Genomic DNA, 26,502 nt, shown 5'->3' with positions numbered 1-26,502 from the left:
AATACCTTATACGTAACAGACAGTAAGCTGATTGGTCTGTAATTTTTAAGGTCCTTAGAGTCCCCTTTCTTGTGAATGAGGACAATGTTTGCATTCTTCCATGGTTCCGGCACCGTCGATGACACCAGGCACTGCGTATACAGGGTGGCCAGTTTTTCTAGCACGATATCCCCCCCGTCCTTCAGCAAATCTGTAGTTATCTGATCCTCTCCAGCTGATTTCCCCCTTTTCATAGTTTCTAGTGCTTTCTTGACCTCGTCCTTCGTCACTGGTGGAACGTCTGACTGTTTTTCCCTACCGCCAATCTCATTACGGTCCTGACTACTTTGGCTACTGTAGAGATCTGTATAGAACTCCTCGGCTACTTTGACTATCTTGTCCATATTAGTGATGACGTTGCCCGCCTTGTCCCTTATCGCATACATCTGGTTTTTGCCTATGCCCAATTTCTTCTTTACCGCTTTAAGGCTTCTCCCGTTCTTTACAGCATGCTCAATTTTCTCCATGTTATACTTCCTTATATCGGCCACCTTGCGCTTATTGATTAGCTTTGATATCTCGGCCAATTCGATCTGGTCTGTTGGATTGGAAGCTTTCATACTCTGCCGTTTCTTAATCAAATCTTTCGTCTCCTTAGACAGCTTACCGGTATCCTCTCTAACTATCCTACCGCCTACTTCTACCGCGCACTCAGTAATGATATCTCTGAAATTATTGTTCCTTGCCTCTAGGGTATAAATAAATGCTGTATAAATATAATGCCTTCAACTACAGATGCTAACATTTCATGCATTAACCATATGGCACTGTCATAGACATTCTCATTTATAGTAAGCATTCTCAATAGATCCAAATTATTTTTGCATTTCAAGTTAGTCAACATATTGTTAGTATTCGAACCTTTCGTATTTCAAAGTGCTCAGACTGCCTGCCGCTATAACGATTACAACGTTTTGAAAACTTGAGCTTTCTGCCGCCTCTTGAGGCTCACCACTCATGTTCTGGATGTCTATGCATACAATGTGCTATGCGTGGAAAATGTTTTAACATGCCATGCTTCAGTGTTGACATTTTTTAGAGCTTCTGCTGCTTGGTTGTTTGGTAATGCTCTGCTGTTGCACATGTAATTGTCACTCAACTCAAAGCTCCAGTGTACACTTTCAATGAATAACGCGTGATGAAGTTTCAGAACTGCCACATAGAGCAGCGAGAACACTTTTTCCTTGTTACTAAACCTTAAATGTAAACACTTCAGAAAGCATTGCGATGACCTAGGGCTTGGCTGGTTAATACTTAGCACAAGAAGAAGTGCAAAAGTTCAGAAATGTATTATGTGTTATGTATTACATGTACTTTGTTTTTTTTTTTGTAGTGCCCCTTCACTAAGTATGCTCTTTCCACATTTTTTTTTTTGTTTGGTTCTGCAGTATCTACTTGGCCAGTGCAGGGTATGCTGTAGACCTTGTGTGAAGCCTTCAATTGAGCCAGCTGGTAATATTTTAGTAGTAAACACCATGTTCCAGTGCCGTTAAAAAATCATTACAAATTTTGAAGGTAGCCTATAACTAATTTTATTTTCAGTTGCAAGATATTCAGCAGTGGGTAAAGTGAGGATCAGAACTGCACCAATCATGGTTGCTTAAGAAGGATGCTCTCCCATTAATGCTAGAAAAAAGAAACTGCCATAATTTTATATTCAAGTGCACATTGAGTTCCAAGAAAGTGCTTACTGGGGCACTGTTAGTCAATTGCCCCATTTCTCTGCCTATTTCGAAAATGATACTGGGACCGGTGCAACCCCAGCATCCATTCAGCACTTCTTTCAGTGCATTATGGGATACCAGCAATGCACCTGCATCGTTGTAAAGTAAATGTCAGTATTTTCTCCCATCATACAAGTGCAACCAGCGTCTTCGCGTCACAGCTTCGCTGAATCTCGCAGACCACCAGCGTACCCAACGGAAATGTGTGGAAAAGAATTGGTTTCGCACTGGAAGGTGGTGGTTTCTGTAATAGGGTAGTTCAACTTACAAATGCTGTTAAACCATTATGTAAAATAAAAGGCAGTATTTTTGCCTTTTGGCCTGCATTACCAGTATTTTTTTAATTTGTTACCATTTTTAAAACAATTTTTTCAGGTTGAAATCATTCGAATGCTGTTAGGAGTGATAGAAATCCAGCTAGTATTTTTTCCTTCTGCATACTTTAGCAAGCTATTGGTTATTTACATTTTTAACTATCATATTAAACATTCCAGTTCATGTGAAATGAAAAGTTTGTGGGACAGCATGGAAGTTCTCTAACCCAGGTGCTTTTGATGAGTGTAGCCATTTTTATTCAACAAAATAGCTTGCATAATCAGAAAATACCATGCAACAGTATGCTGCATGAATAAAAATGGGTAGACCTCACGTGCTCTCTTTTATGACTTGATCAAACACTGCCAGCTTTGTGCCTCCTGAATCAACCATAACAGTACACTCTGCATTGTTAATTGTGAGATAACCACCAGTGGTTTCTGATGGGGCCCTTTTCCAGCACACTGCTGTACACTAAAGGGGCATTGGTGTATTCTAAATATAGAGTAGAAAATATGTTGAATTTGCTCAGGCGCAATGCACATTTATACAGCTGCTCTCTTATGCACTTCTTTCACATTTTTATCAAGGAACAGGAAGAAAAGCCTGCCACGCCGTGCGTCGGATATACTGTTAGCAGCATCAAAGAAGCTGAAGAGCATTTCTTCTTCATTGAGCAGCGGAAGCTTCTTCGAGTCATCGACTCTACGTAGGGTATTGTTGCAAAAATGGGTCGATTTTGGCTCTTCAATATGTGGTATGACTAGGCGTCCGATAATTTTTGCTGCTTTATAGAGCACCTCTTTTTGGGCGTATGTGTGTCGAAGTCAAGATGCGCTGCACGACGCTTTATTTCATCGCACAAGGCCGAATTTTGTGCAAGTGCACGCCTTGACACTGACAAAGCGTAGGATTATTATTGTGTACTCCGATTATCGTTGCATACGACTAAAATATTTGTTGTTTTTTAAGAAATGTCACCATGCTGTTGTGTGCATTGTTTGGATATGTTTTTCAAAAACAATTGTATACTTTGTTGTCTAAATTTGTTGGAACTGTTTTGCTTCTTTCATTTTTTTAGGTATTTACGTACATAGCATGTATGTTTTTGCCCGTCTGCTAGGCTCTCGGTTGAGAGCGGCCGTATTGTTAAATAAATGAGGTTACATAGCGCGAATCAATGAAGAAACAGAACACAAGTACCCCCCCCCTGACCCCCTCCCCCCACTAGCACCCGAGCACCCACTAGTCCGAACCCTGACCCTTCTATGCCGAATAAAATACTTCCAGGTTCCTTCTGTGTTTGAAGCTGGGACATTTTTTCGTAACATGCTCTGTGAATTTGTGAAAACAATCATACTGGCATGGGCCATTCTAGATGTCAAAATAATGGCATGCAGCATCTCTTTACATGCGCTTTTGGCATTACAGGTGGTTACCAGGTATACCATTAAGCTTGATTGCAAATGTGCCCATAGGAAAAGCAATAAAGAACGTGTAGTGGCAAATGTAATTCCTAATTAGGGAATGCAATATATGCAGGTTATCCGCACTGATTTTTTTCAAGGGGTGTAAGGGTGCAATGCCACTGTTCCCACCCTGCAATAGGGTGTAACGGTGACGAAAACCCCCAGTGCATTGGCCCCATAGAAGGGTGTTATGACCAACCGAATCACCATCTTTGAGGGTGTACTGACACACTGAAGCCACTTTTTTCAAGGGTACATGGGTGTTAGTTATAGACATGCGAAAACACCCAAAGAGGTGTTTTTGTTTTTACAGTGTAGCTCATGTAGCGAAAATCTGTGCGCAGAAGCTGTGCCTGTAATCTGTGCGTCGCATCTGTGCACAGGTCTGTCAGTCGCAAAAGCGGACGTGGAAGCAGGGAGATTAAGAATAAAAATGATTGAAGGTGATAGATAGTCAGTAAAAATTATAAATAGACGTTGATAGAGGTAATGACTAATGCTAATTACTGATAATGGGTAATAATGACTAAAATGATTTGTAATGACCAGTATATCAAACTACGGCATGTAATGACCGCAATTGATTAGAAATGAGTAATAGTGCTTAGCGATTTGTGGTAATGACTATAATAGCTAGGCTTGACTCATCATTACTGCTAATTACTACGAAATGACCAATATGTGAAACGACGACGTGTAATGACCACTGCTGATTCTAAAGGAGTAACCTGCTTAGTTATGAGTGGTAAGGGCTACAATGACTACGCACGCAGACTCATCATGACTGGGAAACGACCAATATATCAAACGACGACTTGAAATAATGAACTGTGGCAAACGATGAGAGGCAAACGATAGGAGAAGGGTAGGCTTTCGCCGTCCTCCGCTTAAGAGACATCTAAGAGACCCTCTAATTTTATCTGCTGAGCTCGCTTCAGGCAAAGGCAGCCGCGAGGAGTGGAAATGCGCTCGCTTCATCTGAAATGAAAGTGCCGCTGAGGTTAAATAGTCCAGATGCTGAAGCATAATGCCCTGTCAGCTGCCGTTGAATCTGCTACAAGGGACAGCACATTGGAAGTGTTGGTGATTAATTATATAGGTTAACAGTGCAAACAACGTGACGGGAACACAGGAGAAGAGGACGGCACAACCGCGCTAGTTGTGTCGTCCTCTTTTCCTGTGTTCCCGTCACGTTGTTTAACCTATTCAGTTACCAAGGAACCGGCCAGTGAACTAGGTCTTTTAACGATGTGTTGTGAGGCAGATTAACACGATGAGGTAGCACCAGAAGCTTTTCTCGCAGGTTATGTTGCGAGGACATATCAGAAAAAGGTAAGAAGGTTTTTTTTTTTATATATAACCATAGAATTAGTTTTAAATTTTGCCGCGCTAGTCTGAGTGGCCTTGCAAGCAAATGAGCCTGTGCATACAACATTTGTTTACACTCTTGAGACTGTCTGAGCCGATGCGATAAACTGAAAAGCCACGTTCCACAGAAAATCCGGCGCCCGCTCTGTCGGCGGAAAGTCGGAAAAATACCTTTTTGGTAAGAGGCACTTTAGTTGTTGATATAGCCAGACAACTTTGGCGCAATGAGAACACGTGACATGTTCATTGTGGCAGGAGCTGCCAAACCAGCTCCTATGTGTAGGGTGCTGTTTCATATAATGCAGCGGCTTAAGGCTGCATTTTAATGATATGCGACAGAGGCAGCAATTACGGTAGCAAAGTGCGGCTACTCCAACAAGGCTCTGCAAGGAGATTTAAGAACCACAAGTATTGTTTATCACTACCAGGTTGTTGCTTAATTTATGCGATATTTGTTATGATTTTGAGGCGACATGTCCGTCGTGCAAGAGCCTGTTGCCGGAAATATAAGTCAGCTGGGCCAGTTACAGGTTAATGAAAACCAAGGACAATTGAGGCTTGATGTACCCCGCAAAGGAAGTAGTCAAGCTTTTTCAGCTTACGAGCACCTTCATTAACAGGATGATGAAGTCTGAAGAGGTCCGGCGCAGTAGCAAGCTGTGTAAACTTTTGATTTCATCATTTTTTCTCCCTACACAGTACCTGCAGCTCATCTATGAAAACAATGATCGTGCCCATGCTGAGGCGCTATGCAAGATATCGTTAAGTTGCTGCACCCACTGATAGCGAGCTGGGCTGGAAATGTGAACTCAACAGTAGAGCGACGTTTACGGCTATGGCATAAACCTCTCTCAAGAATGGTCTTCCAACTGCGATTGCTAATTTCCTTCCTTTTTTGTGTGGACATTTAATAAGCGTACTCAGGTGCTCGCTGAATCTCGGCTGCAGTTGAGAACTAAAGCGTGAACATTCTTGTGATCGAAGCTAAGAGTTTCACAACAGGAACACTCGATGCGCGTCCTTCCATTGAAAATTAAAAACCAGAAAAATTGTATGGGTTTACGAGCAGCCAATAAAAATAGTAATAAAAACTTTCGGCGCATATACGTAGCACCTTGAGGCTGACCGGCTCTATGAAGCGCGCTCAGTTCGGTCATGCAAAATGCGGGAAGCCACGACGGATAGCGTTCTGGCGTTAAGGTCTCCAACTGAGTCGAAGGTCCCAGGTTATCATCTTGATTTAACTTAATAAACATCTTCATATTTCCACAGTAACATTTGTCAGAATGAGATAGAAAGGTTGGTTACATGTCGCACTTTGACAGAGGTTGCTCATAGTAGGACATTTTTTTATTAGATAGCGCTGTCAACTTAGAACAGGTTGACATCAATTTGTGTATAAAAGCTGTATGCAGGAATGAGTAAATGGTATAAAAATTATACACGGAATTCGCGACATAGTTAATTAAGTGGTTATGCATTAGGCTACCATGGCAGCTGATTCACAGCCGGGTGACTTTTTCATGTGACAAACAATTTGATCCGAATGCAACATCATGGTAATGCGAGCTCTCCAATCTAGTGGCCTTAAAGGCCCACTGTCCACCTTCCGGTCGAAAATATTTTCTTCCCCGGTGACTGTGAGACTTCGCCCCTAGAACGCATGGCCGCAAAATGTTTTTGAAAAGAGTAACTAATAACGCAGTTACAGCCACCGCAATCACCCGATTCTATCATGCCTCTCTCCTTCCGTTCCCTCGCAAAGGTTTTTCACTCTCCTGCCCGAGGTCGTCTAGCCTCCGCAATACAAATTCCCCTTTCTCCTCCGCGTTTGGCGTGGCTCTCCGCGAGCGCGAAAAAAAAAAACGGTCGAGGGAGCGCGCGCCGCTGGATTGTCTGGTCGTGGCAAGGGAAAAGCGCGCTGCGAGCGGTAGACACCCATCCTTCTCCCGTCAGTCAGCGAGACGGACCAATGGACATCGTTCCCGGTACGTACGTCATTATCGGTGCCCGTCGGGCCAGCGCAGGAAGCGGTGAAGCTGGCTTCTCAAAGGAGAGCATGAGGGAGCTTTGAATTGTATTTTCGTTGCTTTGCGGCGCGCATGTCGCTGTAGAATTTTGCACAGACTACCTCCGGTACCTGATCGAAACACTGGGCTCCTTTGCTTAAAAGGGCCTTCCCTGGACAGTGGCCCTTTAAACTACCGTCACATTTTATTCGGGGTACACTCCAGTATACATCCTTGCCGAGCAAGCGCTAAGTGTTGACATGGTCACACTAGACGTGACAGTATATACTAATTAGTGTTGCCAAATTGTGTGAAGCGGAGCTCTTATAACCTTAAAATAAAAGGCTTCTACCTCGCCGACACCTTCCTGAAAGCGCAGCCAGGCGCAGCTCACCGCGCGCGGCTGTCCCCGAACGGTGGCGCCACGGCGGGCGCGACGTGAAGTAGGCGCCTCCCGCCGGTTTCGGGCGACGTAGCAGGCCGCACCTAGTGCGCTTCTATCGAGCGGCCGTGGTTCTTGAATGGCAAATGATCATCTTGAGATTTTAACCAAGTTTCGGTAATGAAAAGCACCTCAAACTGCAGATTTAATGACCCAAGGAACTCATCAAGACTGTCACGTTTGTTCTTCATACTACGGGACGTTAATACTACGGGACGCCTGTTCTTCATACTACGGGACGCCTGCCGAACCGAAGTACTGCAGCACCCTGACACTCACTTGGAACCTACCGATTCAGCTGCTCTCGATGACGTCACGGCGGCTACAGCTATAAATTCGTCGACAACGACCGGCCTCCCACATTGGCAGCAGCAGTGGCGGAGATAGAACATTGCTGAACACCGTTGCCTGTATCTTGCAGGACCATCATCACGCGAAGTTTCATCGCCTGCCTGCCTGACGCCTGTCTACCGCTCGTCACCGGCTGCTTACTGCGTGCCTGCCGAACCGAAGTACTGCAGCACCCTGACACTCACTTGGAACCTACCGATTCAGCTGCTCTCGATGACGTCACGGCGGCTACAGCTATAAATTCGTCGACAACGACCGGCCTCCCACATTGGCAGCAGCAGTGGCGGAGATAGAACATTGCTGAACACCGTTGCCTGTATCTTGCAGGTTGGTTGCTGTTTTGTATACTTGCTATCCTTTACTTTCCCCTTTGAAACTTATCCCGACACTGCTGCTGCCACAAGCATATTTTACTCGTCCTTTCTGCTTGCTAGTGTGCGAACTAATATTCCACTAGGTGAATTACCTCGGCCGCGTGTGCAGGGCGAACATCTGCTCACAAATATCACTGAAATGTCGAAAGAGCTCGTTAAGCTGTTCGAAGAGTTAAAACGAGAATTAAAGCAAGAATTCAAAGAATTAAAAGAAGGGTTCGAGCGAGACCTCAGGAAAGATATACGAGAAATAAAGAATAGCTTAGCATTCATAAATGAAAGCTACGAGGAAATGAAAACATCGGTGAGCATTGTTGAAAAGGAAAATGCAGACCTCAAGAAATGCGTGACCAGTCTGCAAGAGGAACGTGATGCTTTGCGCTTGCTGTTAAAGCAACATGACATTCGACTCCTGCAAAACGAACAGCACTCCAGATGCTTCAATATTGAGGTAACAGCTGTACCTCAATCTGAAAAGGAGGATGTTCTAGAACTAACCAAGAAGCTCGGCACAGCCATTGGCGTTCCTCTTGATGATGCTGACGTTGAGGCATGCCATCGAGTTCGAACAGCTGGCAATTCTACTGCACCAAACATTGTCGTACAATTCGCACATAGAGCTAAACGCGACCTTTTTCTTGAAAAGGCTAAGAAGCAAAGACTAACATCAGAAGCATTGGAAGTCGAGCCAAAAGTCTCGATCTTTGTAAATGAGCACCTTTCTCCCGCAATGAAACGATTATTTGGAGCGGCAAATGCGCGAAAGAAAGAACTTGGCTGGAAGTATGTGTGGACGCGGCAAGGAAAAATTTACGCCCGGAAAGCAGATGGTACGCCCCTTGTCTCTGTTGAGCACATCGATGACCTGTCCAAGATCGCTTAGACGAATTTTTAAATTGTCCGTTTTTGACCAAACTTTTTGTACATGGTTCTTCGGCCATCTGAAGTTAAATATACTGCAATAGGAAAATACCCGGCATTATCTCTGTTCCACCAAAATGTGCGATCAATGGCTAGCAAGGAAGATGAACTAGCGCTCTTGCTTGACACATTCCGCATATCGTTTTCTGTTATCATGCTCACAGAAACTTGGTACACCAAGGATTCGCGGGTATTCATTCTACCTGGCTATCAGTCTTTTTGTCGAAGTCGTCTGGACAGGCGAGGGGGTGGCGTCTCTATTTTAATGAAAGAAAACCTTATCTGTGAAGAAGTGGCTAAATTTTGTGCACTCACTGCAGACTATGAAGTGCTTACCTTGCGCACACAAAACAATGTCTACTGCGTCTTGTACCGACCGCCCTCCGGCGATTTCGACAACTTTCTTCATTTCCTTGAAAATTTATTCGGCTACGTGATGGACAATAGGATAGATCTTTACTTAGGAGGAGATATAAATGTAAATATGCTCGTGCCAACACACTCCCAAAAGAAGCTATCCAACACCATAGACGTGAACGGTTTTTGGAACGCAATAACAGAGCCAACTCGTGTTACTCCAGATAGTTCTTCATTATTGGACGTATTTATCACAAATATTAATGCAGATTTAGTGAAAGCAAGCGCTGTATGCACTGGCCTTAGTGACCATTTCGGAACACTATTGCTAGTTAGAAAACCCCAAAAGGTTACTACAAAAGTGAAGCAAACAAAATATGTACGAACAATGAATGAAGGCAAACTTCAGTCTTTTCGTCGTGCTATTGGTAACGAAGCATGGAATTCTGTTTATGAAGCAGGAAATAGTGACGCCGCGTATGATAATTTCATTGACGTGTTCAAAACTCTCTATGACGCAAATTTTCCGTTAACACCAATAAAAAAACCAAAACAAGCCCGAAAACCTTGGCTAACGGGAGAACTACTGAACATGATTAAACATAAAAATGCCTTGTATGCCAAATTTGCAAAAGATAAGAATTTAGAAATATTTGCTGAATTTAAGTCTTACCGGAACAGGCTTACTTCTAGATTACGTGCAGCAAGAAATGCATATTTTGTTAACATGTGTTCTGATGACAGCGCTAAACGCACTGATGTGCTTTGGCGAAAGCTTAATTCCCTACTGCGTCCTGGCACTCAAGAAAGTATACCTGATACATTTATGCATGAAGGAGAGGAACTTAATGGTAGCGCACTGGCTGACGCCTTAAATATGTTTTTCGTACGGCAGGCTGACCACTGCGACGGTTCTGGAAGTGATAGTGCATATGACGCGGACACGTATCTATCCCAGTTTATGGGCAGCCAATCGCTTTTTCTCCGTCCTACTGATTGTGCCGAGGTGTCCTTTTGTATTCAGTCCATCAAAAACAGTAAAACTGAGGATGCATGCGGTGTGCAGCTCCTTCCCGTAAAGCACGTACTTGATTTAATCTGTCCCGTTGTCACTTTTATATATAATTTAATTTTGTCTACAGGTGTATTTCCTAGGGCAATGCAGATTGCACGAGTGGTTCCAGTACATAAATCTGGAGACCGAAACGTGTTCTCAAATTACCGTCCAATCTCGGTACTGCCGGTATTTTCTAAAGGCATAGAAAAAATATTGCACATTAGAATTACATCATATTTTTCTCGACAAAACTTTCTCTTAGACTATCAGCACGGTTTTAGGAAGCATCGATCAACAGAAACAGCCCTTTTAACGCAAAAAGAAATTATCATAGAAGCATTTAGTAAGAAACATGTAGTACTAGGGATCTACATAGATTTTTCAAAAGCATTTGACCTGGTAAATCATAACATCCTTCTTTCAAAATTATACAGATATGGTGTCCGCGGAACACCCTACGCGCTACTGAAGTCATACCTTACAAATCGAAAGCAGTACGTAGAAATAAATAATGTTAAATCTTCTTTGCAAACTATTTACACTGGCGTTCCGCAGGGAAGCATACTCGGGCCGCTTTTATTTCTTATTTATATTAATGATATGGCACACTGTACACAGGGCGTAATTTTTAACTCCTACGCAGATGACACCACAATCTTCTTGTCCGGGATCACGGAAATCGACATTGAAGAACGAGCAAATAGCGCTTTAATTGACTTGGATCGCTGGGTGAAAGCAAATTGCTTGAAAATTAACACGAGCAAAACAAAAGCTGTGTGTTACTCACCGAAAGGAAAACATTTAACAGGTAGCATAAACATACGACTAGGAACCGAACAAATTGAACTTGTAGATTCGGTAAAAGTACTCGGAGTGGTATTTTCGAGCCACCTGACTTGGAATGAACATATTGACCATATTCAATCGAAAGTGTCATCAGCTGTTGGCGTCATGGCCCGAATAAGATATCTTCTACCTCCTAAAATCAAGCTGCTATTATATAATGCTCTCGTGTTATCCCTTTTCCAGTACTGTAGCCTAGTTTGGTGTACCACAGGAATAACTAATTTATCAAAACTGCATGTATTACAAAAAAGAGCCGTCCGGTATATCGCTGGTGTAACCTATTTCCATCCCACCAAAGAGCTTTTTTCCAAGTATGATATACTTTCGGTGTTCCAGTTATTTGAGTATAGACTTATATTGACTTATAAGTCTCACGTAAAATCAAATAGCAGTTGTATAATTTCACTTGCAGACATAAAAGAAAATCCTGGAAGCAGACAAACTCGACATAAAGAAAAATACCTTGTTCCAGTACCTCGCACATACGCGTATACACAGTCACTGCATTATACTGTACCTAAATTGTTGAATAGGCTACATTTTGCCGGACTTGAACCAGTTTGCGTGTCGAACCACGATGTCAGCCTCTATTGTCGAGGAGAGCTGTCATGAATTTGTATATATATTTTTCTTTTTGCATCATTGTGTACCATTGTTTTATTGTTTTCTGTATCAGCAATGCTTTCCCACTTCTTTCCTTGTATCTTTGTGCTGTATTTTATAACGTTCCTTCGTTCGTACAGAAGGAACTGTACAACGTTTTACCCGTTTTTTATTTGTATAAACGTGTTTAGCTATAAACATGTGAATTGATTTTTTCTCCTGTCTGCTGCTCTGCCAACCTTGTAAGGGGGCCAGGACCCCGTCAAGCTGTTTTTACAGCTTTTAGTTCTGGCCCCTCCTTTTCTTGCTAAAAGGAAATAAACTTGAACTTGAACTTGAACTTGAACTTGAATATGTATGCCAGAGAATCTCCCCATGGAAGTGGCAAACTTGTTGTTAAAGCATCGTGTATCACGATGAATGCAATGGAACGGGCTGTCTATGTCAATGGGATATCAATCCTGCTATCAGATAAGTCAACACCTAATTAGTCGTTTTAGCCAGATCAGATCCTGCAGAGATTTTGTGTCAGATGAATCATCCTTGCGTGCGAAAATTTTGCAGCCATTCGTCCACACAAATTTCCAGCCGAGTTCCTTTTTTTTCGAGGAATGGTCGCTCCTAGCAGTTTTTTGTTGGCATAGGTCAAGTGTTCATTGACGTAGATACGCCCGCTGTCTGTGTCTGTGAAGCCAGGTTCCTTATTAGACAGCCCATGCTTTCTGGCCTTGGAAAGAAATGCATGGCGCTTATCTCGGCGCACAATGCGGACTATGATGTTGGTTTCATCTTTGCGGCTAGTGGGGATTCTATGACACGTGTCAATGTCAATGGCAGAAACTTCTTCATTATTGACCTCGCCGATTTTCTCTACAACTTCGACGGGTTCAGCATCTGACTTTACACCCTTGATTTCTAGGTTGTTTAGGCGGCCATACTGCTCAAGTTCATCAACCCTTGGAGCAAAAAGTTAGTTTTCGGATCTCAAATTGTAATTGCAGCTTATCAGCTCGCTAAGCACTTTTCTTAGTGTCTTTATTTCAGAGCTGATAACCTTCGTCTCGTCACAAGTGTCGCTGCAGAACTTAAGGCTATCCTTGGCAGAACGCAGCTCAGCTCTCATTTCACGTTTGAAATCATCCAATCCTTTCGCTATTTCTTTATCTTTCGACATGGCACAAGAGTGACAAAAACCACTACACAAAAATTCAAGTTTGGCAGCAGTGAGCATCGAAACTATGGGCTAAACAACAAAAAATTCGATCGCTCACCTGCAAAAAGCAGAATGGATAAGAGGCTTGCTGTCCGCTCGCGCACCGCTGCCAAACTACTGCAGTCCCAGGAATGCTGTCCGTTTTAAAGGCAGCAGAAGACAGTTGACACACGGCGATTGGACGCAGATTATGCACCGCAATCGACGATGATCTGCTGTTACCAGGCAGACAGGGTTAGCCGTCGCAGTCCAAGGCAGCTCCAGCACGTGTTGTGAAGTATAGGCGTTTGTCACTGCAAAAAGAAGATTGGATAAGAGGCTTGCTTTTCGTTCGCGCACCGCTGCCAAACTGCTGCAGTCCCAGGAATGCTGTCCGTTTTAAAGGCAGCAGAAGACAGTAGTCACACGGCGATTGGACGCAGAATATGCACCGGAATCGCCGACGATCTGCTGTGACCAGGCAGACAGGGTTAGCCGTCGCAGTCCAAGGCAGCTCCAGCACGTGTTGTGAAGTATAGGCGTTTGTCACTGCAAAAAGCAAAATGGATAAGAGGCTTGCTTTTCGTTCGCTCACCGCTGCCAAAAAGGACCTCGTCCGGGAGATCGTGCGAGAGGAGCTCCGCCGATTACTGCCATCATCACAACAACCCCAGCTGGCGACGCTCGCGGACGTCATACGTTAAGAAGTCCTGCAGGCACTGGGCGTTCCTCAAGCGGCAACTCCGACGGCTCCAGTGCATGAATCAGCAGCGATGAACTATGCTGCTGCATTACGTCGTCCTCACCCCGACACGACCTCCCAAGCCCTCGTCGCTACCATGCTACCCCCGAAAGCCGCCCCTTGGCCCCCGCCCGGCAAGTCTACCAACGATCTCCAAGCCCCAGGAAATGCGACGCCTGGAGGAAATCTAACAACCGACCGCTCTGCTTCCATTATGGTGAGGCAGGACACATCCTCCATCACTGCCCGTACAGGCGGATCGGCCTCCGTGGTTTCGCTGTCGATGCTCTACGATCCCGTCCTGGCGAGCGACCACAGGAAATCAACGACTTACAGCGGAGAGAACTCGTCGCCAAGGCGTCTGTTACGCTCTCCATCGCCGTACAATGCCCAATTTGCGTCGCCGGACTGCAGTTACATGCAAGGACGGTTTTCTAGCCCCCGAGGGGAAACGAAAGGCAGCAACCTTTGGAGGTGAGGTTGCTCAACGGCAAAAAGATGAACATCTTCCGCCGCCGACGACCACTAACGAAGACACAGCCATTTAACCGCCACTGCACACGACGACATCGGCGACAACACGACAAGAGTACAAGCCGACAACTCCGCCCAGCGAAGTAACAACGGTATGCCTCGGCCATGACCTGAAAAAACGACGGAGCCGAGATTGCACACCAAGGCCCACGTGCATTGCAAGGACGCGAACAAGTCACCTTGAAGTTAATATCGACGGTCGCAGAGTCACCGCCCTAGTAGACACCGGAGCTGACTATTCAGTCATCAGTGGACCGCTAGCCTCCCAGCGAAGGAAAGTTGCGACCGCTTGGGATGGCCCGCTGATTCGCACCGCAGGTGGCCTCCTGATTACTCCATCGGGACGATGTACTGCAAGAATAACCGTAAATGGGCGTACTTACCCCTCCAGCTTTGTTGTCTTGCAGCAGTTCTCCCGCGACGTGATTTTCGGCATTGACTTCCTAACTGAACATAGGGCTATCATCGACCTGCGATCCAAGCTCATCAAGCTCTCTGCAGACAAAGCCATACCTGCTACGACGACTTCTACGCAACACATTGCTATAAACGTCCTCGATGGAAAATTGACCGTGCCGCCCCGATCAAGCGTCGCAGTCTGCGTAGGTAGCGCAACCATCAAAACCACTGAAGGCATCGTCGAAGAAAATATCCAATTGCTCTTGGAACGAGGTGTCGGCATCGCAAGAGGCATCACGAAATTCCGGAGAGGACAAGCTCAGGGGCTGGTGACAAACTTCACCGAATAATACCGGCGTCTAAACAAGGGCACGACGATCGCTTTTCTCGACGAATTAGCGGACCTCAAAGATGTATTCGCCCTCCACGACCAAACCCTGGAAGACGCACCGGACCAATTCTGTCAGCCCACATTTGACATCAACCCGGCATTGACCCATGGCAGGAAAGACCAGATTCTAAGTCTCCTTCGAAGCTACAAGGAGTGCTTCTCGTCCTCATCGAAGGTACGACAAAGACCACTGGCCAAGTACCGCATTATAATGAACACGCCTGATCTCTGCGCCAAAACCCCTATCGCGTATCACCGCGAGAACGCCAAGCCATACGCGATCAAGTTAAGGAAATGTTGCGTGATGACGTAATCCAGCCATCGAAGAGCCCCTTGGCGGCACAGTCGCTTTGGTGAAGACGAACGACGGCATACTTCGCTTCTGCGTTGATTGCCGCTGTTAGAATAGCATAACTAAGAAGGATGTCTACCCGCTTCCCCGCATCGACGACACTCTCGACCGGCTTTGCAACGCGAAGTGCTTCTCATCGATGTACCTGAAGAGCGGATATTGGCAAATGAGGTCGACGAAAGAGATCGCGAGAAGACTGCATTCATCACACCGGACGGCCTTTTTGAGTTTAAGGTGATGCCATTTAGCCTCTGCTCCGCATTAGCCACGTTTCAATGAGTAATGGACACAGTCCTGGCAGGCTTGAAGTGGCAAATTTCTTTGGTATATTTGGACGACGTTGTTGTCTTCTGGTCAAACTTTCAATATCATACATGCGCAGTGATGAGCGTGGCACAAGTTAGCATGTAGATAGTTGAGCTTCTTCATGGAAAGTGGAACTGAAGTAGGGCTTATACAACAGCAATTCCCTTTTTTATGCTATAGGCTTAAAAAATTTCTCTGCTGAGCTGGTTCGGTAATTTTGGGGGGACAATTGCGTCACGGAACCTTGGCGAGCAGTTACAGCAATGCCGATAATGGTTTTCCAGTTCACCGCCCCCCGCCAATAATTCAACGGCTGAGCGGTGATCCTGTAGTCGGACGTTCAAGCAACGTCCAGTTTGCCCTTAGCAACAGTTCCCACATTTCAGGGGTATTTTGTACACCGCCCCTGTTTTGTAGGGAATGAACATGTTTACGTGCTTAGTGCGGTACTCGTTCTTTGTCCCCTCGCCCTACACCATATCGCACATGCTTGAAACCTTTTTGGGCGCCGTGAAGACCACCGGGACGTCACATTTCATGGCCACTTTTTTGAGGTGATGGGAAATCTGCTGTAAGTATGGCAAATACACAGGTCTTCAGCGTTTTGGTTCACCACGTGGGCGGTGCATCGGTGGGCATCCAGCTTCCTTGGCGAGGGCTTATATCACCGATCTGATCACCTCACAAGGGAACCCGGCACTAGTCAGTGGTTGTAGGTGAAATTGCACGCTATTCTGCATTTCATGTGGGCAAGACTTATGAAGAACAGCACGCAGTCAGCTTTTTGCTTTTTGCCCCTTTTTATAAGTTTTGAATGAGCGGACTGATGGTTTAGAATCCCTTGTTTTGAACGAGGCTGGTACCTTCAGCACACCCCGGGTTCCGCTAGTACCTGTAACAATGCATATGTCCAAAAGCTGCAAGCACCCCTGCGATGGCAACTCATAAGTGAAGCTTAACCCAAAGGCACACTCACTAAAGATTTAAGGAATTCGGTTCACTACCATAATAGCTCCTTCTCTAAATACCTCTTTCAAGAAAATGGCATAATCATCCATATATCTAAAAATCTTAGCCGAGTGGGCTGTGTCCAGTGTTACAGCAATCCGCTTATCCATGAAGGAATTCAATTATCTAGATGCTAATTCGTGCCACGCTCATCACTGCGCATGTACGATACGATCTCTACATTTATCAAGTGTGATTAGGAAACGTGTATAAACAAGATTTTCCTTGTAATAAACCTTACTTGAAGTTCCGCGTTTTTTTCTTGCTCCTTCTCATCGTCCCTGTTGCTTCGCCGGTTGCAATATGCATTTCATAGTCAACCACCAACTAGCCCGTCTGTTACATGTACTGTAGATATATCGTGGATACTTACCAACAATGATGCGGTTCAATCTTGCTCTCTGCTGTGCCCGGCAAACTTGTCGATAAAACTCCACAGGACTGCCTGTATGCCGAGGCACATCGAAAGGCGCACAGAAAGCGGGACCAAACTGAGAATGTCGCTGTCGCTTCCGCCGGTACCGGTTGACCAATGCCAACTCGTCGCTATTCCAGGCCAGGTGGCGGACGTTGCGTGCAAATGCGTCCTCTAGCTGCGACAGCTTCTCGGGTACGCGGACGTCGTAATCGGCGGCCCGGAAGAGCGACGACGACAGCTTGCTGAAACACGCTGGCAAAACATGCTCCACAGCAATCAGGCAGAGCGTCGAAGAGTTTGAAGCGTCATGCAGCGTACGGCCTCGCAGAATCTTGGCAAACAGCTGTCTGAGGTGCACGTATCGTTCTGGCAGGAACGGTGAAAGGTGTATTAGCGCGAGTAAACCCATGTAATTGATGAGTGCGCGTGGCTGTAGCTGTCGAATTGCAGTGGTGAGGTAGTTAAGCACGTAGTTTTGCGGCCTCAGTAGTACCACAGTATGAGGGCCGATAGTGAGGATGCCCTCAAAGACAATGGCCAGAAGCAGTCTTACATTATCATTCAACTGTGACACGTTTGCTTTCGTAGCAATAGTGTCGCCGAAAATGATCCCACTGAAATCTGATAGAGCGGGATTTGTTGGAAATGAGCGCAGCCTCACGAAAACGGTCATAACGTCGTCAATAATTTCGCTTCCGCTAGCGTGCGTGAAATCTAAAGATAAATCACTGAGCGCGTTACGAAACAACGTTGTGACGGGCAAACGCCAAGCGTTGTTGGAGGACAACGAGTACGCTGGTTGTCGCAGTTCGATTATTCTACTGCTATCACCTTTCTGTCTGGTGCCTACCGCTACGTCGAGTATGGTGCCCAAGCCTAGGTCTCGGACGAGCTCACCGGCGAACTGCCATACATCTGTCGTGCTGCTGTGCGCTTCACGAGGCCAACGTTGTATCGTCCATGCTTTGAAGAGCTCCTTTACGTCGCTTGAGGCCTTATTGCGGTCGTTGCACGCATCGTAAAGGGCAGATGCCACGCCAGCGTCGCTGCTGGACCTCAGTAGTGACGCTAGCTCACTGTCTAATTGTTCTTGGATTATAGTATCAGGAGACAAGACTGCCCCGAAACCTGCGAGATCCCTCAGAGGATGCGCTTGAGACCAGGCTCCACAGATGTGCTCATAAAAATTCTCACAGGCGCCTTTGCCCCTGGCGCTAAGCAACGACCAAAGGAAGTCAGCCTCACGGTCACAAAACTCTGAGGAGCAGTAAATCACGCTAGGTGTGGACGAATTATACGGAAAAGGCAGCGTTGTTCCCAAAGGTGGCTCCAAGATCGTGAGCACGTAGATTAGGCTTAATAGCGAGATGAAAATAACCCCGGCAAACGTTAACACGCACGAGAGAAATGCCCACTGGGGTTCTTCATCACCGATGACCACAGCCTCTGTAACCTGCATAACGTATTCGCGATTTACCGGAGGGTGCGTGCTTTCAAGAGGTCCTGTTTGCGTCTTGGGTGCGTTGGGTGGTCGTTCTGTTCGTAGCGGAATCGCTTCGAGAAGATCGCACATTTCGGTTCGCTTTTTCTGCTCTCCTTTCCCTTTTCTCTTCCCGGGTGCAGGCTTTGGAGAGGAGTCTAAAAAGCAGGCTGAATTGGTGGGTCGTTGCTCGGTAACCTTGGAAAACGGCATTACCTCATGGTGCAGACGATGGGCACAGATAAAGCTTTCTTTTTGGTGCAAAGCTAGGGGAGCCTTTATCAGTTGTCGAAATGACTTTTCTGATGCACTCACAAAAGCCAGATGCTTCACCCTTGCACACTCGGTATCGCGTCTCGTGGAAGGGTATGAATCCAAACTGTCTGCTGAAATAGACTTAGCATCGTCTATATGTCTATATATGTCTTTTGATGGGCGATCTTCTGCTACGTGGGGAGGACTAGCATCGTCTGAATAGAAAATGGAGACAACCGAAGACTGCAGTTTTGTATGGGGAGGTCCCCGAGGTTTGCCGTGATACGCTGGTGACTGAGCCATGCCCAGGTTTTCTTCTATACTGGACATGGTCTGCACAGATAATTGTTGATTGCTGTATGACTTCGACTTGAAAATGACAGAGTGAGAGCTTAATTTATGTTTAGAAGTAATACGTGAATTCAAGCATTTTCCTGTTCTTGGAGCAGATTTGCCAATTTCGTCAGCCGGCAGAGACGATGCTGCTTCTTCAGGTGCATCCAAAGAGACGACCAAATTTCTGGCTTTTGGTATGTCGCAGGCAGATCCTGCTGGTCTAATCAAAACGTTCATCGTTCCCTTGAGCATCTGCATGACCGATGCAAGAACGAAATTTAGCGGAGATAGCCCTTCAGCAGAAGCGATCTCGAGAGCATGTTCGGCCAGTTCACTTTGCCTGGTTTTCTTGAACTGTGCTCTCAGGGGTGAATTGGTCAGGCTCACCCCGTTTTCGGCGTCGGCGATTACCTCGCCTGTATTGAGGTTATCTTTAACACTTTTCTTTATTTGAAAATTTTTTGATGGCCCCTCTCCGCCTGCTTGAAGTTGCTCGTCTTCAGCAGGAGGATATTTGATTCCGTGGCTGCACGCCACAGAAATCACCTGTGGAGATGCCACTACTCTCGACCACTCGATATCAGTGCACTGAACAGCTATCGTAGGGCCAGCCGTGCCTACATTTGGAAGTTGATTCGCCAAAGTGGGCGGACCGAGTGCCATCGAAGTCGCTTGTGCAAGACCATCAATCCGCATTAGTGGCAAACTACGTCCGGGCATTGCCAGCTGAGGCACAGTCTGGGGAGGGTTGGAGCCAAACTGTCCTGGAATACGCATAGACCTCTGAATTGGAACCACCGCCGAAGGGGCTGCTGGCGATGGTGCCACGGCGGATGGTTCTATTCCTGGCAAACGAGAAGAGGCGCGAAGGAACACGGGCACCGGGTGTGGAACCCTGCAGTTCAGTTGTTCTTGTCCAGGAGTACCGACTGGCATGGAGTCAATTTCAGGAAAAACTCCCCCCATAACGGGATGAATTTGTTCTCCCGGCGGAAGTGCGATATCGCCCTGGTGATCTGGGCACCCTTCTACTGCACTACTCTTACTATGGGTATTTTCTAACACTTCGCCTACTGAATTTGATGTCATGAGAGTGCAACCTGTTATTTCGTCAACTATCTGGTATCTACTGCGGTATGGTTGAGGGTCTTGAGTGGACACATGGACATGCGTGGTAGCTGTACCTCTGCCTGTCGCTCCATCCTGTTTGTTGTCATGCCTTGTTTCTGCATTGCCAGGTGTAATCACGGCGGCAGACAACATTCCATCTTCAATCTTGCTGCTTCTACGCACATCATGAGTTAGTTGGTTGGAGGCATCATTGTCTCGCACGGGCTTTAAAATCTTTTCAGTAGCTCCACCCGTCTCGCGGTCCTGTGCTCTCCTAGGATCGGCAGGTGAAGAACGGGAGGCAGTAAGCATTTTTCCTTGCACTTTGGTTGTCCTTTTTTCAACTTTAGTCGGTCTTTCAGTAGTTAAAGCTTCATAAACGAGGTTTGAATCTTTGCCCGGAGCTTTCGACACTATAAATGTGCGCACTGCTTTTGGTTCTGCCTCATACCCTTTCTCGAGCAACTGCGCAAAAATATTACGTGGTTCGTTCACACCTTTTGGTGAACAATATATACGCGACGAAGGGCCAGATTTAGCGCTGGAATCGGCAGTTGTGCTTTCGGATATCGGCGCCGGAGATCGTACACCCATCGGTAGCGAACCACGACTGCTGTTTCCCCATGATTCATCGTGTTTTGAAGTCTGAAGAGCGTGTGTTTTGTTCATGGCTGTCGCATGTTCTGCCTGGGGTAGTTTATCGAGAATATCCGGCCCTGTCTGAGGTTCTTTCCCGTATTTCGCGAGGACGCTTCCACCAAGCGCCTTTAGTCCTAAAAGCGAATCGTCGAGGGAATGACGCGCTTCATGAGGCGCAGCCGACACTGTCCCCATTGCTGGGGCTGACGCGGCCTTTCGAGCCGCAGATGGGGCCAGCCGTGGCATTCCAGCTCCAGATGATGTCGGAGAAGTTGGCTCAAATGGTTTATTTGCGGTTGATATGGCATCTTTGGTATTTATAATGCTGGATTGTTTGTCCGAGCTGGGATCATGCTTCAGTAAATTCATGGCGTGATCTCTAAGTGTAGATAGCTTTTTAACCTCCTGTGTGAACGATGTGTGCCTGATCGGGCCTGAATATTCATGGAAAGGCACTATGGCTACCGCTGTGCCTGTCGCCAGCTGTCGATTTTCCTCAGAAGTTGAAGAAAGTATACCTGGGCTTTGCTCAATCGGCACCGTTGTCACCGAGTCGGGTGCAGATAGCCTTCCAGTTATTGTAGCAGTTGTCGACTGGTCGCATGCACTCGAAGCCTGATTTAAAGTCACCGTGACAAGCACACATGGTGTAGACAGTTCTCGATCTCCGGAAAGAGCGGGTGTGATCCGCGATGCAGATTTTCGTGCTTCCAGAACTGGCGTCATTGAAGGTAATTTCAGCTTCACATCTTTATTCTCCCCTTTTTGCGGCTGTGCAGGCGGTGCCGGTTTTGGTGGCCCTAAATTCGAGACCAGAACGCCTGTGGCATCAGGTTTCAGCATTGAAGTAAATATAGCGGGGCCACCATCCGGAACGGAAAATGTTTCGCTCATTGAAAGTGGGGGAGGTGGCGGCTGACCGAGTATCGTAAATAAAGAAATAGGGGTCTCGGAACTTGAGACTTCGGTTAGCAAAGTAGTTTTCATGGCGTCTTCAAGTGCAGCCACGTGTTCGATTCCAGGGGATAAGGAAGGCGCAAAAAGCTGCCCGAGAACGACGGCTGTGCTATCATGTGAAACATCAGCCGAAGGGAGTCGAGCGTCCGTCGCGACTGCAGTTTGCGCATGCTGCTCCTCGAAATTCAGGACTTCGGATTTGTAGAGATCAGTACTTTCTGTTCCCTGCGGAGGAGCAGCAACAAGGGTTAGCTCAGTAACTCTGGACGATGTAAGAGCCTGGGTTGAACCTGCAAATAAAACTGGCACAGGTGAAACTTCCGCATCGTGTTTCGCAATTTGTATATTTTCACTATTTGTTTCTGAAGCAGAAACCATAGAGGCAGTTAGAATTGTAGCAGCGGCCGAAGTGACATCTTGTTCGCGCATATCTCGGGGCATATTTGCCGGTGTCACTTTATGGTACGGTTTCATTGTTGTAGGCTCCCCTTGTGTCAGAGAGGACTCAAGGCTCGTTTTATACTTGCCAATGCTTTCCTCTTGCGTCGCGTTCGGCGATTGAGAATGTTTGCCGGATGAAACACCACTATCAGATTTGACGAATAGACGCGGCATGCGAGGGCTTGGTGGCGCCTGTATTGGCTGTACCCTAGCTGGTGTGCATTTCTCAATAGAAGGTTTCCCACTAGAAACTTGTTCACCCACAACTTTATTCGAGTCGCTGAGGGCGGTTGTGTGTTCCGACGACGCTGGCTGTGTTGGCGCGAGTGGTGGAGATGGTGGAGGTGGCTGGGGTGGAAATGAAGGGGGATGACATTGAGCCCCGATGGTTCTGCTTCTCTGCTTCGTCAACTGGTCCACAGTCCGGCAAATCGGAAACGAAGCTTCAACTGACAGGTCATGCTTTCCGCTGCTTCGGAGTATGGCACCGATCACAGCGCGGACTGTGGAGGAGAGAGCGCTGCGTAGATATGGCTGCTTCCTTGCAATTGATGCATCCATGCGCGATGACTTTTCTTCCGAAACGTATATGCTGTTCGCACTTCCACTTCGTTCAAAGCTTTCCTGGTCTTTACCTACTGACTGTGTTGAGTACTTATAGCGAGCACTCGATCGGCTTTTTGATGGAGAAGGGACAGATTCTTCCCGGTCCAAAAAGTGTGTCTCCGCTCGCCCGCCTAAGGTGCCTGTGGGCGTCTGAGAGGAAGCCACGCTGCTGTCTTTGTTCTCAGTTCCTGTCGCTTCCGTGGGCCGATGGTGCGCACTGCTGGATTTTCCAGACGTTTCCGCAGGTTGTAACAGGAAGCATGTTGTCCCGGTGTAGCCCCTGCGAGGCTGCGAAAATTGCAGATAGAATTTCAGATATCATTCCACCAGTAATGTCACAAATTCACACACCTTTAAGTGCTGCTGGAATTCAAGTAATATACCCCATTTAGAAGACATTCATGGTAACCCAGGGGCGGCCAGACATTTGATGACAAGATGCTAAACCGCATTTTGTTCGCGCTGTTTAGTACCTACTTCGCCGGAGCAATCATCGAGACTGCAGCGATGCCTACTTTAATTGCACAACGCACTGCAGCTTCATCACCATCGCCTGTCCTATAAGTGGATGAACCTTGTTAGAGTATCGGCTACCTTGCCTTTCTGAAGGCAGATAGCGTGTTTTTATCTGTCCATGCACTACTTTTACGCGCGTATCCCTTCAGTGATGTCATCTTCGAATTAGAAAGACGGAATTACGGAGTTGCCCAGGACTGCAGTGATTCTCTAAGAAATGAACTTCATTAGCGACAGCAAATTGTTGCGCCTTACAACACGCTGGTTAGAGCGTTTTGGCACTTGAAACTCCAAGGCCTTTTCTGAGTATTACGTTTGCAGGACACAACTCGTTTTCAATTTTGAACCCCGTAAAGCACGGTAACTCGAACCATCTTTGAAGGCTGAAGTGTTCGAAAATAATTTGCCCCTGAACAAGCGCAGCATGGTTTGCGAAGCCTCTTGCAAGCGCAGACCCCTGTGCGAGCCGGCCGCCAGGCCAAGGGGTGCTTGTACCTATTTTTACTTGTGGGCCTTCGGCGATGGGTTTCGAACTAACCATCTTCGGCAGCCGAGACGGATGCGCAGGTCACTTATAAACGATGTGCCTGTACACTGTATACTGTCAAAGGCTAGAAGATGGCGAATACGGCGTATTGCAGCCTTGCATTCTGTTCTTCATGCCGGTACGCCACATTGAAACGCAATTTTAGTGCGCTCAGATGACAGATTTGTTATTCGGTTTGTTAGCCCACACAATAGTGGTTTGCGCTAAGAATGTGTAGCGTTGTATTCACAGTAGGCATTCAGCATCATTATAATGTGTTCTTGAGCGGAGATATATAAAACAATCCCAGCCCTGCTCGAACGATCCTGGTAAAAAGCATGTCACGCATCCTGCTTCCGCTACCATTCTGATGGTATAACGCTGGTGATGGCGGCTGCAGGAAACATATTGAGTATCTCTCGTCCGGGTGAAGGCTTGATAAGGCGGTCTTGAATTTTCGGCCCATCATGACTTCGGCTGGAGATTTACAGGCCTAGAAGTGCGGTGTAGAGTGCTGTTTAAACAGAAACCATGAAATCTTGCATAACACGCTGCCCTGTTTCTGTTTCCGTAATGCACACTTCAGTTCACTTACCTTACGCTCCGCCCTTCCATTGCTTACCGGGGAGTACGGAGCTGTGTACATGTAGCGTATAGCAGTTAGTTTCAGGAAAGACTGCATTTCTCTGCTTGCAAAATATGTGACATTATGCGACAAGACCAAGCCCAGTAATCCATATGCTGATAACATTTTTCGTAACTTCTCGATTACAGTAGACAACTGCCGAGACGGCATCACTTCAATTTGCACCCTGTTAGACGGGGTGCTTACCACCACCAAAAAAAAAACATGCCCTGGATCGGGCCGGCGAAATCTACGTGGATTCTACCCCACGGCCGTTCAGGTTTCGTCCAGACATGCGTTGGCGTTTATGGTTAACTCTGCCTGTTTTCCTCGCATGGAGTGCAGTGCCTGACACACTCGACAATTTCTTCTTCCATCTTCGGCCACTACACGTGCGACCTAGCGATTGCCTTCATGGCCGTAATTCCCGGACGGTTAGCGTGCATCAGACTTAGAACCTCGCCTGTAATGCCTCAGGAATTACTAACCGGCTTCCCCATAGTACGCAATCCTTGTATAAGGGCAACTCATTTTTTCTTATCCAATACGCCGAATACTTCAAGGCTACCCGATCTTGTGGCCCGCCCTCAAGGATTCATTGCTTCACCTGCGACAGCTGCGTGTCACGCCGGGTGAAGGTGGCCACTTCGATTGCGCTCACAGGAAGGTAATCGACAGCTTCCAGCAGGAGTATGTCGTCTGGCCCCTCTGTCTCTTGCTGGGTAAGAGGCCTCGGTAACCTGCTTAGGCAATCTGCGTTTCCATGATCCTTGGTTTTTCTGTACTCAAGCGCGTAATCGTAGGCTGAATGCATTAGCGTGCACCGTAACATGCTGGAAGAAATGACCTCCGAAATTTGCTTTTGCCGCTGAAATATTCCTACCATCGTTTATGATCCGTGAGAATAAGAAATTTCCGCCCATACAGGTATAGGTGGAAATGTCGATCTCCAAAATCCACGGCAAGAGCCTCACGGTCAATTTGAGCATAATTTAGCTCCGCCTTAGGTAGCGTCCTTGACGCATACGGCACAAGCTGCTCATTTCCTTTGCGGTCGCGATGAGCCAAAACTGCTCCCACAACCACAGGTGATGCGTCGCAAAAAAAGCACTAACCGGGCATCTGTCTTAAAATTCACCAGCAACGAGTTAGATGTTAACAATTTCTTCAGACTGCCAAACGCTTTCATATGATCTGCATCCTGGTTCCATGCTACATTGCTATCCAACAAGCGATACAGCTTTTCTGCCACCTCTGTCCTGCCCTTCAAAAAACTATTATAGAAATTGGTCATACCCAAAAAGGCTTGCAGTTCCTTTTTGTTCTCGGGAGCCGGAGCCTGGTGGATGGCGTCGATCTTGACCTTCGCTGGGTAGATGCGCTTAGAGTCAATCCGATGCCCCCAAAATTCAAGGCTCTCTTTGAAAAACTCGCCGAACTTCCTGGCTTGACCTCTGAGCCCCGTTTCGGACAGGCGGCTAAGGACTTCGACCATCATGTTCCTTAATAGACTCGCTGGCGATCAGGACGTCGTCTAGACATGCATCGACTTGCGCCATTCCGGCCAAAACAGTGCATATTGTTCTTTGAAAAACCCCTGGGGCCACGGAGACGCCGAACGGCAACCGGCAAACTCTGTACACTCCGGCACGGTGTTAATTGCGAGTAACTCCGCCCGTGCGTCATCAACCCACAGTTGCTGATAGGCTTGTGTCGGATCCAGCTTGGAGACAAAACGCCCCCTTCCTAACCTAGCAAAAAGTTCTTTGCTTGTTGGAAATGGGTACACATTAC

General features: G+C 46.7%; 1 protein-coding gene across 1 annotated transcript in view; it reads right to left on the bottom strand.

Annotated features, from left to right (window-relative positions):
* The window catches only part of LOC146170939 (neprilysin-1-like), a 62,087-nt gene extending 35,881 nt beyond the window's left edge, over positions 1–26,206 (bottom strand). The window contains exons 1-5 of the mRNA XM_084586699.1: positions 26,005–26,206; positions 25,316–25,512; positions 22,696–22,846; positions 20,012–20,133; positions 17,173–18,670 (exon numbers count right to left, since the gene is read on the bottom strand). Coding sequence (XP_084442825.1) covers positions 17,173–18,670; positions 20,012–20,133; positions 22,696–22,846; positions 25,316–25,512; positions 26,005–26,206 — 2,170 coding nt within the window. The remainder of the gene's footprint in view (positions 1–17,172; positions 18,671–20,011; positions 20,134–22,695; positions 22,847–25,315; positions 25,513–26,004) is intronic.
* Between the last annotated feature and the right edge of the window lie 296 nt (positions 26,207–26,502).

The sequence above is a fragment of the Amblyomma maculatum genome, unplaced genomic scaffold (genome assembly GCF_055883805.1).
Source record: "Amblyomma maculatum isolate TAMU_Amacu unplaced genomic scaffold, ASM5588380v1 scaffold_27, whole genome shotgun sequence".
Classification (NCBI taxonomy): domain Eukaryota; kingdom Metazoa; phylum Arthropoda; class Arachnida; order Ixodida; family Ixodidae; genus Amblyomma; species Amblyomma maculatum.
The sequence above is the reverse complement of the archived record's forward strand: the minus strand, read 5'-3'. Positions and strand labels throughout refer to the sequence as shown.